Below are 19,379 nucleotides of genomic sequence, written 5' to 3' on the forward strand. Positions count from 1 at the left end.
GTTCAGGTTCCAGCACAGCCAATTAATTCACTGGATTGTTGTGTGAACTGAATGAAACACACATATATGAAAGCAAGGTATCTTAATAAATCAATAACTTTTATAACACTGTTGTGCCAAAAATAAGCCTTACTTTATTACTTTATATGCATTGTCTCATTATGTATCTTTTAGTGTCTGTGACTGTCAGGTCAGCACTATCAGCTACATCAAACAAGAGGAGAATAGGAAAGATCTGCTTAAAAGCATAAGGATGAATCAGTAAGAAAACTGAATCGGGACCGAGGTCTCTGTCTGGTTGTCTTTCTACTAGAACTTTGAGGTTTTTATGTTATGGGGATTATAATTCAATACGTGCATATTATGGCAACTGCCTGAAAGATTTTGGCTTAAGGCTGATTCCAATATTAGATCAAGCTACAGGCAACAAGAAATTTCCGACTTAAATTTTCTGCAGGTGAACTGAATTCTGATCCTGATTCCTTTCTTCTGGGTCTCGACGCACTTGGTATGCCAGCACTCACATGCATCCATTTACGACTTCCTCATGTTCCTCCTAAGAGAAGTGGCCTTACCTTATCTTTTACATCCAAAGGGCATTTGTTCTCATTGAGAAATTTCAAGGTATCCACGTGGCCATGCCGAGCAGCCCAGTAGATGGCATTGGACCCACCCTGCAGGAAAACCAACCTGGGGTCACATTTCTAGAGAGCTGACAAAGCTGGACGCATGCATCCCTCAGAGTCACTGTATTTCCCTTCCTGCGTGATGACAAACCCCAAAGGAGCAACTTCCCTAATGAATAAAAAAACCCTCATTCGATTTTATAGCTTTGACAAATGTACCATGGTTAAACTCAGTGCTAGCATTAGGGGCACCTGGGTGAGGTGTATGATGGAACTCTGTACTACTTTTCCAACTTTTTTTTTGTAAATCTAAAATGATTTCAAAGTAAATGTAAACTCTTATCCCCCCCTCTGGTTAGGATTCCCTTACTGCAGAGGGCTAGATCTGTTCCACTTACAGCTCTGCTGACGTCTACAGAAGTAGGCAAACACATTTTTGATGAGAATAATTAGATAATAAAACTTTGTCACGTTTGACATCTAACATTGTTCAGTAAATGTGATTGGTAAGAAGTAAAATCTGGGTAGCGTACAAAGAAATGCTGATGTCAAGCAGCGGAGCCAAGGGGAGGATAAATGTTTGCCTCTCTAACGCATGTGTCAGGCTGTACCAGGCTGTTTAAGCAGCTCATCTTCCTTTACAGGAAACTCAGAAACAAATTAGGACATACATTTTTTCCCTCTGTTACCCCTATGATTAAGAGACATTGGAAAATACTTTAAAATTCAATTCATTTCAATAAAACAATTATGACCTTATCCTGGACATTGATTCTTGAGCCTCTTTTGATGAGCAACTGTAGTATCTGAATATTCCCACAGCCAGCAGCAATGAGTAATGGAGGTGTCCCGTGCTAGAACAGGCAAGAAAAAAAATTACTAATTTTCAGGTTTGATAGGAAAGGAAAAGCCCAAACGATGATTGCTGTTCCCACACACCTCCACTGTCTCAACAGACAGAGCTACCGCTGCATGGAAGGAAGGGAAGACAGGTGAAGAACATAAAACCTTTCCTTCCTCTTCTGGATTCTCATCACTGGGGACATTTTCATTAGCAAGATGAGTGGATCTAAAATTTCGTGGGTAGAGATGCGATACGTGAATGAAGGAAGGCCCTTCAATGCAAAAAGACCTTATTTGTAACTCAAATCACCCTCTAAACAGAAGTGATTTTCCCCACAGTATGGAGCTTCCAATTGGAAGGGAAAATGGAGAAGCAGATGGGGTCTTTCCCTGGATATGGAAGGGCAAGGCTGCAGTGACCCACCCCTCCACTATGCTGCAGAACAGAACCAGACCTTGTTGGGTTGGTTAACATCATAGTTGGACAACGAGCCCAGAAGGTGCTGCAGGCCCGGGACGTTGTCATCGTTGATGGCATGGATGATGGCTTTCATCACAAAAGAGTCTTCCTCATCCTTGAGAGAGACAACCAAGATGAAAATAGTTACACTGCTAGCCATGATTTTCTTACCAACATAAAAGAAACCTGTGCTCACTTGTTAACAGGGGCATTCAGAGGAGAACGTAAGCCACTTACTCCTCAAGTCCACAATCATGGAGGGACCTAGGAGGGAATTTGTTGCTCCTTCCATGTTGCAAATGAGCACTACCTACTGTTTACCTGGGCTTCAATGTCACCTGCAGTATAACCCAGAGAGCAAACAGTGTCCAAGATCCAGATTTCAAATAATGATGACAAATAACCCTTTCTGTTTATCTCAAGAATCTGTCAAAATAAAGTTCCTAAAACCACTGTGAAAATTTTTAGGTATAGCACAGACTCTCTTCCTGGATAAGGAAAAAGAAAAACCTATTGAAGCAAAGAGATAATGATTTTGAATAAGATATTCTCAATTTGTAATTTTTCCAATTACAGAATTGTTTTCTGATCACTTGAATTTCTTCCATCACTAGGTATAGAATAACATGGTGAAAATTCTCTGAAAGCTGGTCCTAATTATATTAAAAAAAAAAACAAAAACAGAAAAAGAAAAAAGAAATAGGCTCTAAATAAAGAAAATAAAGGCCAGAAATTGGAAAATTGATGCATTTCTAATTACAAAGGAAAAATAACCAGAGAGTACTGAACAAAAAATTTAATAAATCTTTGCCACTCTGTCAAAATTCACATTAAAACTAAGGAATCAGCTAGAAAATCCTAAACAAAATTTCTGAACTTATAAACATAGAAGTATGGCCACTGAAAATTCAGATCTGGAAAAGTATTACCTACAGAGGCTGAATCTCTGCTTGCGGGGGGAGAATGGAGAAGGCGTTTCTCTCCACCTGCTTTCTCTTCTCTATAGCTCTGAATCCAAACGCTTTTCATGTGGGTTTTAGTGATATTTGTATAAAATGCGTGTTTAAGAATGCCACTGGTTTTGCTTTTCTATCACAATTCAAGTCAACGACTAAGAGGCATCTACATGAAAGTGCAAGCCAAGAGAAATGGGGAAAACAAGGAATAAAGCAGACTGTTATGACTCATCTCCATGATGAGAATATGGAGATGAGGGAATCTGACCTCTGGGAAGGGATCCTTCCACCTGGAGCTCCTACAAGACCCCTGGTCCCTCTCCTACCCTAAACTTTTCACTGTGACACATGTATTGTCTCCCAGTTGAATATTTATTTGCAATCTTTAATAATTCTCATCATCTTACTTACAGTCAAGTTTTTATCTTTTTGCTGGTTGCACAACAACCCTCTGACAATTTCCAAACTAAGCCTAAGCCTCCTCTTCTCTCTCTTCTTGCCCTAACCGGCTTCTCTTTTGCTTTTTTTTTTTTTTTTTTTTGAGACAGAGTCTCGCTCTTTTGCCAGGCTGGAGTGCAGTAGGGTGATCCCGGCTCACTGAAACTTGAGTTTTTCTGGTTTCAAGCAATTTTCCTGCTTCAGCCTCCTGAGTAGTTGGGACAACAGGCACACACCACCACGCCCAGCTAATTTTTTGTACTTTTAGTAGAGACCGGGTTTCACCATGTTGGCCAGGATGGTCTCGATCTCTTGACCTCGTGATCCCCCCGCCTTGGCCTCCCAAAGTGCTGGGATTACAGGCGTGAGCTATCATGCCCGGCCTCTTTTGCTTTTAAAAAACATCTCCATTCCCATTTCACTCCACAAGGCTAAATGTGGAGCCTCAGTGAAGCTACTAACTTAAGGGGAAAAAAGGGGAGCTGGTGTCTGCAGTTCCTACCCTGAAGTACTCGACTCCTCCGGGGAGATGCTGACTGCTCAGTTACAGGGGCAGGGTAGTTCCCACAGGGCGACGGAGCCTGCCTTTTCTGGAGTCCCTTTTAACCTCCTGACTTAACAAAGCCCTGTTGTTTGACTATCAGGGGAAAGTCTTGCTGAATTCGGATGCTTCCACGCCTATCTGAAGAGCTAATCCGTGATTAGGTTTCAGTTTGGATTGAGGGGGAAATAAAGAATATAAAGGCTAGTAATTGGAAAATGAGTGCATTTCTAATTACAAAGGAAAAATAACTAGAGAGTACTGAACAACAAATGTGATAAATCTTTGCCACTCTGTCAAAGTTCACATTAAAACTAAGGAAGTTAGAGTTATTCTCAAGGGCCTTGGGCAGTCAACTCCAAGGCAATAATGCAAGTGGGCTTGGCTTTCTGGTCTGCTAGGAGACACACCAGCAAGCAGCACTGCATTTTCCCTGATTCTCTGGTGCGTGTGTGGGGGAAGGGGGTGGTGGCTGTCTGTCCCTTCTGTGCTACTATGAATCAAGATTCTTCTATGTCAGCGGCTACAGTTCATGCAAATTAGAATCAGCTCTTTTCTCTTCTGCTGGCTAGACGCTCTTTTACCAAACTATTAGTGCGTGTGCCTCTGTGTATATGCATTTGCTGTGTGTGTGTACGTCGGGGGCCTCTGTGCCTACGTTTGCATCAAGGTGGAGGAGAGTGTTAGAGGCTTGGGGCTATGAGGGGGGACAGTACCATCCAAATCAAGAGGAAAGAAGCAAGAGGGTGCATAAATCAGCACACCCAAATTTTTCTGAGGGGATCAGGAATAGGCTTGCCATTTCCACGACTTTGGGTTCCTGGGAGGTTGAACAAATAAAACAGCTTGGACATTCTGAGAACCCAGGGCGGAGAAAGGAGCACCAGGGCACACAGGTTTGCTTACCAGAGTATCATCGCTTCTGGCAACACTCATGTTACTTCTGGACAGGAACGACCTGGATAATCTTTGGCACAGTGATATCAAGCGAACAGATTGCTTTTTTAAAAAAAAGGGAGGGTGGGGAGAAAAAAGGTGGGGTGAGAGGAGGAGAGACAGCTTATGTAACAATTGTCAAATGAGTACAAAAACCACAAAGCCCTCAAGATTGTTTTCATTGCCGACAGCACGCACTCTCTCAGGGTGGGCAATCCTATAGCAGGTTGGGCTATATTTGCTTATATAATAATTTTAAAGTTCTTATGAATCAAGACAACAGGATATAGAGATTCTCCTTCCATATTTCATTATTGAGCTACAGAGCCGGACACCCCACATCCCTTCTCTCTGTGTATTTTCTTCTCTGCTCTTTGGAGAAGGTGATCTGACCCTTGCAGGTCCCCCATCAGAGAAGCATAGAATGCAGGAGCCTTGCTCTGTGTCCTTCATGCTGCATAAGCAGTGATGGCAGACAATGTGATGACCAAAACCCAACAGTTGTTGGAAGTGAACAGGTGGGGGACCTCTTAGTCTAAGAACACACATCTCTGCATTCACTCTCAAAGGTAAAAGTACCGTTAAAGAATGAGAGAGAGAAAGAGAAATGTATGTTCATTCTCCCTACATTTTAAGCCTAATTCTAAGGACTTTTTGAGAGTCTGGTGCTGTGGTACTCCTCATCCCTACCATGGCACCCCAAAATTGGTAGGTAAAAAAATGAGGTACATTTCTGGCCTTGAGCTGGGGAGAAATGGCAGGTACCCACTTCCTCTGGGTTTGACATGACCCTGGGCACAGGAAACCACCCTGTCACCTTCTTAGCACTGAAGTGTAATTTGTTCCAGGATGTTTGCAATGGTTTCAGAGCTGTGTCCCACCAGTGTGGAGGCCATCCACACTGAGGAAGGAGAAGGGGCCACACCGCAAATGCTCATGGCCCTGCCCCACACCCACTCCAACCACTCACAGATACAGGCTGGGCTGAGGGAACCACTTACGCAGGGTACAGCACAAATATAATCTCATGCTACTTACCACAAAGAATGAACTTATTTAAAATATGGCTTGTAGTATTAGAAAAAGATTTCACTATAATTTTATTGTACTGCTATAAAAATTTGCATTGAAGGTGGTTTTGATTTAAAAAGCACAAAATTACATTTAATGGTATGAGTTAAACTGACTAAAATATTGTTTTGGGTTTTTCTTGAAAATAGAGTAATGTGCAGAAGACTGCAGAGTGATTAGAAAGAGGAAAGGATGTATTTTCCATATTGCCAGTGTCAGAGGAGGTGGATCCTGACCACACACAGCTCTACACAGGAAACAGAATTCGCTCATCTCTCCACAACAAACAATCTTACTTTCCATTTTTTCCGGGCTGCGAACTTCTTGAATTTCTCCATGTTTACTGCTGATGCTTTTCTACTAAGTGCTTGCTGTGTATCTTTAGGCTAAAATAAAAATCCAAGAAAAAAAAATTAAAGCTCTCAAATTACTAAAATGTGTTATGTGACAATGTTTTGAAACACCTCCTAATTCAGGATGCTTACATATTCACCTCATTAAATTAGCATGAGAAGTTGGGATAACATACCACACCTAGGTACCTCATCTTAGTGGGCTCACTCTTTTGTCTGAGGGTTTTGTACCATCTGTAAACACTGGGGAGAAGTAGAGCTTGGGGTCAAACTGAATCACAACTTTCCACACTGAGAGTTAGGGAATGGGAAGATTCATGGCGAGGCTATGTTATGAGACATTTGAACTTGGGTATCATCAAGTAATTTAGAGCTGGGAGGGATCTCAGGGGTCAGCAAAGTTAGTTTGGCTTACAGCAGAATTCCTTGTTCATATCAGAGGAAATGAATCCTGACACACACAGCTCTATACAGGAAACAGAATTTATTAATCCCTCCACAACAAACAATTGCATCTTTTTCCATAGATGCATTTAGCTTTTGTCCCCTACCTCTGGGAGGAGGAGACATCACAGCTGCCTAGGAGAGCCCAGGCAACCACAGGGAGCTTGCACAGCAAAGCTATTTGCCCCCAAAGCCTGCTTCTGTGATGCTCACTTCTTTGTTTCATGATTTTATTCTGTAACTGTCACACTTTCCCACCCTTAGTCCTTTCTGCCCTGGATTGAAGCAACTGCAATCCAGAAGTCAACTAGGCCAGGCAGGTAATGTAAAGGTGTCATGTGCCATGGGCCCCATGCCCTAGCACCAAGGCACTTGTACCACTTCCTGAGGCCATGTGGAATGAGGGCTCAGTGTCAGCAGATCTTCAGAGTTCCCAAGAGAGGCTGGAAATCCATAGTTGATTGATATTTACATGCTGGAATCAATATAAAAATTTAAATATACTCTTTGGGCCAACACCCCGCAGGTCACACCAAACATGGTTGTTGAGTGGACTTGACCTTTTACAATCCTGCTCCGTGATGGCTTATTCCTCTCTCCCCACCTCTGGGATCATTAATATACAGTCTAATCTGTCAGTTTTTCTTAAAATATGACGCAAATAGCAAACTCAACACTCTAGTTGTGACCTGTAGTTAGCAGTACTCTGAGACACACGAATACCGGAGTGCCCAAAGCAATCACATAGAAAGTGATCTAAACAGTGATGTAATATGCAACTCACCTTGATCCAGGGATGCTGCAAACTATCTTGAATTGTCATTCTCTTCCTTGAGGGGAGGGGGAGAAAGAAAAAAGTGCTGTGACGATAGCAGCAAATGCTAAGGTTGTTTTCATGCTGGCTGGGCCTGCCAAGCAGACACTCTGGAAAATGCAGCTCAGGGAACAAAGCCAAAAACGACATCGGTCTTTTTGTGATTATTTCATTGTGCCTGCAGGGACTGACTGAGTCGGGGCAGAGGGCCTTGCGTGCATTTTCTGAAGCGTTTCACACGGCATGCTGCCCTTTGGCAGATGAAGCAAGCAGGGTCTGGGAAATGTGGCCCCGTGTATTGAACAGGTACAGGCTCAGGGCTGGCTGAGGCCGTGGCCGAGCGCCTTTCAGGAACGTGGACACTCACTTTGGATCCTTGACCAGAAGTCTTCTTATGAAATCTTTGGCTAGGGCACTGGTATTACTGAAGTATTCTTCCTCAAATTCGTAGTTGACAGCAGATACATTTGCTAACGTTTCTTGCTTAGTGTCTCCAAGAAATGGGGAGGCCCCGCTTAGGCTGTTAAAAATAAAGTTGGGCACAGAACATTAATGACGACCCCCTGTGTTGTCACTTTGCACCTATAACATCTGGAGTGTGGAATACGATTATGATCTGGTGCTTGAATAGTCACTTTAGAGTTTGATTATATTTCACAGGGCTTTAACTGTCACAAGCTTCAGCTTAATGCAAAAGGATTCACTTAACAAGTTAATTTGGAACAACGTCTGCTAGTTTAAAGGAAACCTGTTTTCTCGGCAGTGATGGACAGCTATGCTTTCTTCCAGTGATTATGCTACAGTTTCTTATGACTCATTTCAATTTAGGAGAAAATGTTTAATTAGTATAAACTAAACATGTTTTGGGGGTGTAAAATGAATATGTTTACATCAAAAGCATGCATAAGCTGAAGAGATCAACACAGCACATTTAATGGTTAATTAAATCTATGGTCTTATAGAAAAGAACAGGGTATGATTGTGAATTCTGATACTTACAGGATATAGGTTATTACCCCGATACTCCTAAAAACAACACAAAACAAAAAAAACACATCAGTAGAGGAGTCAAATACATCAGAAAGAAAACAACAGCAAGGACAAGCTCCTTACCACATATCTGCCTCAAGACCAAGAGGTTCATAGTTGACTATCTCAGGAGCTAAGAGGAAACAAACACTCATTTAGCTTGGGGGGAAGCCAACTAACCGATTCTATCTTCATGCAATGACCAGGAACATGTACCAGGGAAAGGATTTTCCAGCAGGGGAGGTTTGCCAGAATAATGTTCATGAGATGTAAATGACCACAGGAGCAAAGAAACGTACCGACAAACTCTGGAGTCCCAAATATGTTTTTAAATTCATTTCCAAAGTCAATTTTGTGGGCCAACCCAAAGTCAATGATCTTGATCCGAGGTTTGGGGACATTTCTATCCAGAAGCATTATGTTCTCAGGCTTGAAAAAAAAAAGAGAGAGAGAAGCAAAAAGCTATGATATGTTATGCTAAGGACAAGATGGCAGAATAGTTCTTCTCTCCAAAAAAAAAAAAAAAAAAAAAAAAAAGAGCCAAAAATTAGGGTAGAAAGGGTGGTTGAAAGAGAACACCAGGAAAATACATGTCTTGCTCTAGGTTCTCTCTAAAGCAGGCCTGAGACAAGGATTCAGATGCAAGTGGGTTATGTGGGAGGGGACACCAGGAAACACCTGGGAGGGAAATACAGGAAACAGGAAGCTGCTACGAGGTGTCCTATCAAGGTGGGGGTAACTGGGGGAATGGGAGAGGAAAATGAGAACTCAGTGTTACTCCAATTGCAGCACGAGGGAGCTGGGGTCTTTATCCACCATCTCTCCATCCTCCATTGCTGGCGGTTGCTTTTGTGGAAATCTTTCTTTTTTCATTTACAGCTCCCAGGGCCAGAAACAAGATGCCAGGAAGCCCTCTTTAGGTTGTATATGAGTGTGTGCCTGTCCATGTGTTTGTGGGACAAGAGGGGACATGAATGGGACATTGATAGCTCTGCTACCATAAGAATGGGGAAAATCCTTCCTCTGAAATCCTGTCCCAGCTCTACTGGTCTGAATCATCCACTCGGATAGAGCACACACTGCTTTACCAGGTCGCTTCTTGCTGCCTTGAACTAGAACTTCCCAGCATTGCCACTTCCTATTGCTCCTGATGTGTCTTCCCTTCCCAAAGAGGCCACACCGCTGTGATAGCTGAGATGACGGCTTACATGCCCTTTCATCTCCAACAACATCAGGCATCCAGCCGGGCAAACGCCCCAATTATTAGCCAATGTGAGTTTGGTTTGCTTGATTACTGGTGACACAGTCAGACCATAAGCCTTTGCATCACTCAACACACTTTCTATCTTAACATGCCCAGCGCCACACAAGGAACTGGTGCCAGTCACTGGCTGCTGGCTAATTTCCCAGTAGCCAAGAGTAGCCCCCTTACTAATAAAACCTGGCTCCTAAGACCGCTTGTATTTTTTACCAAGAATTCCAGAATGTAATTCATTATCGTAAGCCTCTGTCCCACAAAAAGTTTAGCCATCCCAGTGGGAGGTATGTATTCCATGCTTGCTGATTTATATGGATAATTCTGTTTGTTAAACGGGTACAGGAAAAATAAGATAACTCTTTCAGATGCCTCAATTTTTCTTAGCAGAGAAACAACCAAGGCTGTGATCTGCACAAGTTTCTATTTGGCTCACACCTTGAAACGTACCTTAAGATCAAAGTGGGCAATTTGAAGGGAGTGCAGGTAGTAAACACCATTCAGAATTTGTTTGAGAAATTCCGTTGCTTCCTCTTCAGTTAAAGATTCCTTTTCAGCTAAGAAGTCAAACAGCTCGCCACCTGCAACGCTGAGAACCCGGAAGCAGGGGTTATTGGTAACAGTTCTGTTTCCTGTCTATTCCTTCTCTTATTGGTGTGCTCAAACTTCAGACAAGAAAACAGCAGAAAGCCTATGCTGAAACTGCCAAGCACAGAGTCAGAATTCTCCGTGCAGGTTTTGACAATTCTGCATTCAGGCACATTTGTGCCTGAAAGCGCTTGCGATGAAATATCGTGAAGAAAATATCAGTGTTATCTTTAAAACACTTTAAATAAACATATTTAGAGGCGATGTCTCAACTCTAATGATGATAAAAAATCTGCAAGCCAGTTTTGTACAAAATTTTAGGGTCTATCTTCTTATCTCAATTAGAGAGTACCTGAAAAGTTTGTAACCTGCATATTTAATTAATTCTTTAAAACTCAAATTCACAGTATATGGTCTGATAAGGGTTTTTTCTTTCTTGTTTAGTATTGGTTTGTATGTAAATACTAACACATTTATAAAAATCATATTTAGTAATAAATTTAACAAATTTATTAAACCTTAATTTATTATACCTTAATTAATAAGAATACATTTACAAAACAGCAAAATGTATGTGGTTGGTTGAGGATTTATTTGTTTGTCTCCCTGTCTGGACTGTAAGTCAGCACCTCCCATCCCAGCTACTGGCTACTGATGTAAGACCCACTCCCGGCACAGAGCCAGGCACACAGCAAGCACTCAAAACTTTATCAAGTGGATGGATGAACAAGCTCCCCTAAACACTCCACGGTAGCGATGAATGGCAAATAACAGGGAAGTTTTAATAAGAGTTTTTATAAGTTAATCTTTATCAAGTTTAACCATACATTCACAACATAATAATTAAGTGCAATTATGCACAAACTGCTGTATTCATTATCTTTCTTAGGGCAAAAGAGCTCCCTAAACATTATACCTTCTGCATCTACATCCATTCAGAGTAAAGAAAATTGGTGCTCCTAAGATCAGACAAGAATGACAAAAAAGCTGTTTTCTTCCAAGTTTCAGATCCCACAGGCCTTCACCCTTCAGGTCGGTGCTTCCTTAGCATGGTCTAGAGCCCATGGACATCAGAATTGTTTGAGGATGCTTTAAAAATAAAGATTCTGAGCCTCACATATTTTTTTTTTTTGAGACAGAGTCTTGCTCTGTTGCCCAGGCTGGAGTGCAGTGGCCTCGGTTCACTGCAACCTCTGCCTCCTGGGTTCAAGTGATTCTCCTGCCTCAGCCTCCTGAGTAGTTGGGATTATAGGCATGCACCACCATGCCCAGCTAACTTTTGTATTTTTAGTAGAGACAGGGTTTCACCATGTTGGTCAGGCTGGTCTCGAACTCCTGATTTTGTGATCCACCTGCTTTGTCCTCCCAAAGTTCTGGGATTAACAGCATGAGCCACCATGCCCGGCCTGAGCCTCACTTTCAGTCTGCTGTGTGAGGGCTTCCAAGAGTGGTGACTAGGACACTCAGCATTTTCAACAAGCACCTGAAAGTTTTCTGAGACCATTTTCCCTCATCTGAATTCCACGCTCCTGCTGCAGGGCCTCCCTCTGGTTTATGGGGAGGGTGGAGTGACTCTCCTACCCTCAGGGCTCTGGCAGAGGCAGCCGCACCCTCCTGTGAGCAGTCCATAGGCCTCCCCTATCCCCCAGGGGACACAGCAGAGCCTGGGCCCAGCCAGGATGCCCAGGAGCCCAAGTGAGAGGGAGGCTTGTAGGTGTCCTGCACGGACCCTGCCTCAGGAGTGGCCTTCCTCTCCTCCTGACCCCTGCCCTGCACTGCTCACCTTGTTCTCAGGAGATGCAGTCTACCCTACCCTCTCCCCTCCAAGGTGCCCTTGGCCTCATGGCCCCCATGCTGTCTCCCCACGGAACAAGGCAAGGCCTCCTCCTTCTCACTTTTGCATCTTACTCTTCAAACAAACAAGGAGAGAAAATCCTTCAACTATAGCAGGTAAAAATGAAAAGTGTGAGACTGTGAACCAGTGCACCCCAAAGAAAGCTCTCCCATTGAGCTGGAGGTTGCAGTGAGCCGAGATTGCACCACTGCATTTCAGCCTGGCAAAAGAGGGAGAATCTGCTCAAAAACAGGAAAAAAAAAAAAAAAAAAAAAAAAAGGCCAGGCCTGGTGGCTCATGCCTGTAATCCCAGCACTTTGGGAGGCCAAGGCGGGTGGATCACCTGAGGTCAGGAGTTCAAGACCAGCCTGACCAATATGGTGCAACTCTGTCTCTACTAAAAACCAAAAATCAGCCAGGCATGGTGGCATGCACATGCAACCCCAGCTGAGAGGCGGAGGTAGTGCACTTCAGCCTGACAGACAGAGCAAGACTCCGTCTCAAAAAAAAAAAAGAAAAGAAAGCTCTCCCATCACACCTGGGTCTCCAGCCCTGGCTTCTGTGCTCCCTGGGGCGCCTCTCACCACTGGGGCTGGCTCAGGCACTGCGGCCACGTGCTGTGGAGAAGTCAAGTCCTAGCATCCAATCCAAGTCTTAACCCTGCCATGCGTTCACCCTGAAACCTGGAAGGTTACCCTTTCTCTTGAGCCTCATTTCCCCAAACAGGAGTCATAACACCTCTTCCATTGGAGGTTAAGAGGATTAAAGGTAATAGACATGTGTAACCGGCAAGGCTGGCCCATGGGTAAGGTCTAGCTTGTGGGAACAAGTGTTGTTATAAAGAAGGCCACTGGCACCCCTGTCACCCCTGTAACATACCACTGTTTCGTACAGGATTCAATATGAAAGCCCCTTCCCACCCCCTCCTCCTCCTTAAACGGATCCATTGGTTGAGCCTAAACATGGTGCTTCCCAGGAAGAAGGAGAGGGAAGGCAGTGGGACTCCTCCTGTGAATGTGGCGCCCAGCTGCCAGCTTTCTCTCTGTGCCCCTCTTCAGGGCCTCCCGACCCCACCTCGTTCACACCCTGCTTGTGTTGTCACAGAGTACAGAGACGCAGAGTTTTCAGACAATGAGAAACATCTGGAGTTTGGCTGCCTGGTTGGAGTGAATCTTCCAGCACCTACACAGTTGGCGTAGGCTGCTGGCCCCGAGTCCTTTCCAGGGGCTCCACTGTTTAGCCTTCTAGCACCCCCATGCTGCCCTGGTCTCAGGCTTTGCCTGCTCTTCTTTGGCTAGCTTTCCTTTCCTCCCTGCTGACCTAAGCTTTCTTCAGATCCACGATCTCCTTCTCCTGCCTGCTCCATCTTCTGTGAGGCAGGATGGCAAAAATGAGGGGACTGTGGTTCAAATCCTGCCAGGACCTGAGGGTTCCAACCTCGCTGAGCCTCGGACTCCCCTTCTATAAAATAAGGGGCAACATCATAGCTTACAGAGTCGTCCCAAGGTTCCAGGACACGTAGACACCCTTAGTGCTCAATAAATGCTGCTGTCCTTTTTCACATGTGGCTTCAAACCAGAAGTCCTTCCATGGCAGCGGGGGTGTGCTGGTGAGGCTTTAACAGCAGGCTCTTTGGGGTTGGGGTGGGCAGGAACCATTCCCGAGGTGTCACATTCCCACCATGGCTGTCTCAAGCTCCCCACAGGATGTCAGGGACTGTGGAGTTGGGGAGGGATGGGCACTGCAGCTGTGACCTGGGAGAGCTGGCGTTGACACAGCACTGCTGAGCAGCCACTTGGTCTGCCATAGTGTTTCACGTTTTCCGAGGACGGTCTGACGGCATCTCATCCTCATGCTCTTCTTCACCATGATCATGCCACCCTCCCTTGGGCACTAGGTGGCATCTGTGGTTCCCCCTCTTGAATCTGGGGCAGGCCCCGTGACCGCTTTGACCAATGGCACAAGTGATTCTGCCAACCCCACTGTGGTTTTTCCTGGACTGGGGGCCTCCAAGTCCCACCTCCTGAAGCCCTCAGGTAAGATGCAAGAAGTGTGATGATGCCAAACCACTGTTCCATGTGAAGAAACTCAGGAAGAAGAGATCTCCTTGGAGAACAAGGCGGAGAAGCTTTGAGCGAGGAAGGCATCTTGGAAGGGGACCCTCCAGCCCAGCCGAGGCCACATGACTGATCATCCAACAACTGATCAATGAGGGAAAATAACAGGGTCTGCCAAACTTCTATCAAGGGCAGATCCTAAATATTTTAGGGTTTGCAGGCCTTGCAGTCTGTCCCAACTACTCAGCTCTGCTGATGTATCATGAAAGCAGCCACAGACGACATGTACATGATGGGTGTGGCTGTGTTCCAATAAAACTTTAGTTAAAACATAGGTGGCAACCTGGGTTTGGACTATAGGCCATAACTTGCTGACCCCTGATATAAAGACTAGGTCACCTCAGCTCAACGTGGGGCAACTCTCAAGGGTCATTCTGGCCCCAGAACTCCCTGTTGGCCAACTAGGGCTGCCATTGAACCCATTCCTGCTCCCTTCCCCTCCTCTCCAAGTCTTGATCCTAAATACAGTACTTAATAAACACCAAGCATACTCTTCTCCATCCCAGAGTTTGCTTCCCAGGGAACCCAACCTATACCCCACTGAATCTGGGGTAGTTTTTTACACAGCCATAGAAGGCTGGAACATGCACCATCTTGAACTGGGCTTGATTACTAGGCTCAGCCAATGGAAACCAGGCTTGCCCTTCTCTGGCCTGGTCATCTTGTGCCTTATTCAGTATTTGTGTCCTGAGAAACTCAACTCCACAGGAGTAAGAACAATGAACGACCCTGGAACCCCAAGAGTTAGGAATCAGGACTGTGATCAAGATCGGGAGCAGGAGAGCACTAGTTAATCCTTTTAGTTTTTATCATCGAGCCTTCTCACAAGTCCCTGTTCAAATCTCATCTTGTTATGAAGCAGTCCATGTCATGGCTTGTCCAGGCAGCCAAAATCTTCAGTTAGACATTAGAAAGGTTAGGAGACCCCCTATCCCACTGGGTCAGGATTCATCAACTGGTGCCCCGAAGGCCATATGTATTCACTGCATCCTCCTCACCCATACACATTCACATATACCTATACTCATCACACACATATACTCATCTTCCTTCATATCTTATATGTACACATCTTTCATCCCAACATACTCATCCCCCTTTACCCCTACATTTCCTTCATTTCTGCATATGTAACTCATCTTCCTTCATCCCTACATATGTACTCAATCTCCTTCATCCCTACAATATACTGATCACCCTTCATCCCTACGTATGTACTCATCCTCCTTCATCCTTACAATATACTGATCACCCTTCATCCCTACATATGTACTCAATCTCCTTCATCCCTACAATATACTGACCACCCTTCATCCCTACATATGTACTCATCCTCCTTCATCCTTACAATATACTGATCACCCTTCATCCCTACATATGTGCTCAATCTCCTTCATCCCTACAATATACTGATCACCCTTCATCCCTACATATGTACTCATCCTCCTTCATCCTTACAATATACTGATCACCCTTCATCCCTACATATGTACTCAATCTCCTTCATCCCTACAATATACTGATCACCCTTCATCCCGACATATATACCCTCTTCCTTAATTTTTACATATATACTCATCCTCCTTCATTCTATATACATACTCATACTCCTTCATCTCTACATACATACCCATCTTCCTTCAGTTCTACATAAATACTAATTATCTTTCATCCCTACATACTCACCCTTCTTCATCCATACATATATATTCATCCTCCTTCATCTCTACATACATACTCCTCTTCTTTCATTTCTACATATCTATTCATTCTCCTTCATGCCAATTCATGAAGGCAGCTGTTTTTGCCATGACCTCTGCTTATAAAATCTTTAGAAATTAATCAAAATAATTAAAACTAAATGATTGCAGCAAAGGTTTGGGAGCATGATAACCATTGTTTGGTAATTTATTCCCTATTTGGCCCCAAAATCTCCAAAGGTAGAAAATGACTTGAGGATTTTTCACATGCATGCCGAGAACTAGAACTCAAATGTTCACAATGTTGCTGAACGGCTGAATCGTGTAAACAAGGAAATCAGTCAAAAAACCTTGCCCTTTTCTCTTTGTTCCAGATTCTACAATTTGCTTAAGAGAAGGCAGGCTGATGGAAGGAGAGATGAGCAGTCTGTGCAGCAGATTTAGAAAGCAAGTTAACCTCCTTTATTAGGGCTTTGAGTCAGTATTTTAAATTACGGTTTTATCAGGGAAATCGTGTGAAATGAATACTAATGAACATTTGCTGTTTTCACCAAGAGAGCTAGAAAATACATGGTTCTGTCTCCTCCTCATGTCTTTTACTACCACCAAAGCCTCCCTAAAAGTTGGCCATGACAGAAGGTCTTTAGGATATGTCACTACATTAAAAACAAGGTGGGGGCTTTTGAATAATGTAGCAGAAGGTATCACAAGATACAATTTTCTAAATTAAAACATTCTGGAAGTTTCCTGACTTTTGCTAGGAATTGCCCAAAATATAGCAAGACTTGATTTGGGACCAGCGCTGGTTACCATCTAAGCTGCAGAGGACCCCTGCATACATAGTAACTACCCCATGAGGCCCATTTCAAGGCAAACATTAGGATTCTTCAGAGTGGAAGAAATACGGTGCCAAGTATGCTCCCCCAGGGCACTCCTTCGAGGCCTGCCTCCTGGGTCACAAAGCCCTGGGAGGCGGAGGCGCCAGCTCCAATTCTGGCCTCAAGGGGTGGGTGACTGGAAGGGATGTAAAGAGGTCACATCACCTCTCTGGACCTTACCTTGCTCTATGTATGAATAATGAGAGAATTGAGTAACCAGGTCAAGTTCCTTGAATCCAGGACTATATCTGGCCAGTAAAATATGGACCAAAATGATGTGTGCCATTTCAGACCTGGCCCCTAAAACATCCGATGTGATTCCCCAACCCACATTCTCATCTCTCTCTTTGGCTGCCGTGGCCACCGGAATACATGTGACCCGGCACAGGACTCCAAGAAGGGCCTGGGGGAAGCAGAGACTATGTGGAAGGAATATGGATCCCTGAGTCACTCACTGCCTGGAGGTCATCAATCTACCCTATCTGTATGAGACTTTGAGTGACTGAGAGACAAATCCTGTTATGTTAAGCTACCAGATTTTGTGGTTGTCTTCTGCCTGCTCTAAATATAAAACTATTTAATCAGAAGTAATAATGTAATACATTTTATAAACTAAAAGAAAGTGACTGATGCAAACGCACAGAGCACACTAACCATTGTGGTTATGTACTGCTGTGTAACAAATCTCCCCAGAACATTAGGTTTTAACCATGACAATCATCTTATGGGTTGGGAATTCAGGAAGGGTTGGCTGGGCAGTTGTGGCTTAGGGTGACATGGGGTTGCAATCAGACAATGGCTGAAGCTGAAACGGCAGGGGTACTGAAGCAGCCAGGGGCTGTCTGGGCACCTGTCTCCTTATAGTCTCAAGTCTCTGGGTCGGTCTCTCCATCTGGGCTAGTTTGTGCTCCCTCATAGCACACTGGCCTCAAGACACATGGACCATTCAGAGGCAGGTCAGGGCTCCAGAGCAAGTGTCCCAGCAAGAAAGGCGGAAGCTGCCTCAGAAGTCACACAGCATCGAAAAGACCTATCCAGATCCAAGGCAAGGGGGATTTAGAATCCAGCTCCTGCAGGGGGATTCCAGGTGTTTGTCCCTACAGGTAGGATAGCAGATAACACTGATGCCATCGTTGGAAAACATATCACACTGACTATGACAGAGGAGCTGAAGTTTTCAATTTTATTTCATCCTAAATGTCTACTTTAAAAGTGTTGGGACCAGACATCGTGGTTCACAGGTGCAAACCCAACACTTTGGGAGGCCAAGGCGGGATCACTTGACACAACAAATTTGAGACCAACCTGGGCAGCATAGTGAGACCCCCATCCCTACATAAAATTTTAGAAACATATTAAAAAAATAATGAAAAACAAAAGGGTTAGGTATAGGTAGTGTATTAGTTTGCTGGGGCTACACTAATGGAATAGCACACATTGGGTGGCTTAAAATGACAGAAATTTCTTGCCTCAGTTCTAGAGGTTACGAGTCCAAAACCAAGGTGTCTACAGAGTCATGCTCCCTCCAAAGCTTGGAGGGGAATCCCTTCTGGCCAATTCCCAGCTTCCGGGGCTTTGCCAACAATCTCTGGGCTCCTGGCCTTATCGAGGAGCACTCCCATCCTCACCTGCATATGGCACTTTACCTGTGTCTCTCCCTGTAGGCTGCCCTCTGCACACGTCTGTGTCTGCATCCAAACTCCCCGTTTATGAGAACATCAGTCATACGGGATCTGGGCCCACCCAGGTGCCCTCATTTTAACTTGGCTACATTTGCAAAGACCCTATTTCCAAAGAAGATGACACATTCTGAGGTCCTGGGGGTTAAGATTTCAACATACGTTTTGTGGGGGAGCATCCAATCTAACCCATAATAAGTAATAACTCCTCAAAAGCTGCAAATAAATTATTACAGGTTGGCTAAAGCAATTCAGGAAATAAAGAGAAGCAAGGAAAGGGGAAGATGATTAGAATCCACTAAGTGTTCTCTTAGTCTTGCATTTGGATCTCCTGTGAAGGAAGGGCTCATTCATGTACTGCTATAAAAATGTTTTAATTCAGGTCAGAAAAATGTGGGTGAGAAAGAAATATCTGGTGCTCTCCTTGGGGCTTAAGTAAATCCCCAAGCATTTTGAGACGATTCTTCCTTTACCATAACTACCCTGGTATACATGGTGTGAAGGAGTGAAGTGGTCCCCAACTACCTCTTGGCTTTGCCTCTAAATAAACCAAGAACTAAAACTCAAGACTCCACCATCACCACTGTGTTGAAGGTTCTTTCCTGTTAAGTTAGGGGACGTCTTGAAGGGTGTTCATGTGCTCACCTCTCATATTCTAATTTCAGTTCTTTGGGTCACTGGAGGACTTTGCTGAGTGAAAATTGAAGCTGGGACATAGGAAGGGAAAGATGGAACATAGGGCATTCCGTTCTGCATTGTCAAACGAGTGAATCTAAGGTTGGAAATACAGTCAGGGAGGGGGTCGAAGCCATTTTTT

The 19,379-nt window shown here is 44.2% G+C and overlaps 1 protein-coding gene across 3 annotated transcripts in view; it reads right to left on the reverse strand.

The window, feature by feature from the left end:
* The window catches only part of DAPK1 (death associated protein kinase 1), a 209,378-nt gene that overhangs the window by 62,039 nt on the left and 127,960 nt on the right, over positions 1 to 19,379 (reverse strand). For all 3 annotated transcript variants that reach the window (XM_012463619.2, XM_012463615.2, XM_012463628.3), the window contains 11 exons: positions 10,217 to 10,355; positions 8,811 to 8,940; positions 8,596 to 8,644; positions 8,482 to 8,508; positions 7,850 to 8,002; positions 7,453 to 7,498; positions 6,168 to 6,257; positions 4,771 to 4,863; positions 1,925 to 2,044; positions 1,382 to 1,480; positions 576 to 674 (listed from right to left, as the gene is read on the reverse strand). In XM_012463619.2, coding sequence (XP_012319042.1) covers positions 576 to 674; positions 1,382 to 1,480; positions 1,925 to 2,044; positions 4,771 to 4,863; positions 6,168 to 6,257; positions 7,453 to 7,498; positions 7,850 to 8,002; positions 8,482 to 8,508; positions 8,596 to 8,644; positions 8,811 to 8,940; positions 10,217 to 10,355 — 1,045 coding nt within the window. The remainder of the gene's footprint in view (positions 1 to 575; positions 675 to 1,381; positions 1,481 to 1,924; positions 2,045 to 4,770; positions 4,864 to 6,167; positions 6,258 to 7,452; positions 7,499 to 7,849; positions 8,003 to 8,481; positions 8,509 to 8,595; positions 8,645 to 8,810; positions 8,941 to 10,216; positions 10,356 to 19,379) is intronic.

This window comes from Aotus nancymaae, unplaced genomic scaffold (genome assembly GCF_030222135.1).
Source record: "Aotus nancymaae isolate 86718 unplaced genomic scaffold, 86718_ANA_hifiasm-v0.15.2.pri h1tg000041l, whole genome shotgun sequence".
Lineage (NCBI taxonomy): Eukaryota > Metazoa > Chordata > Mammalia > Primates > Aotidae > Aotus > Aotus nancymaae.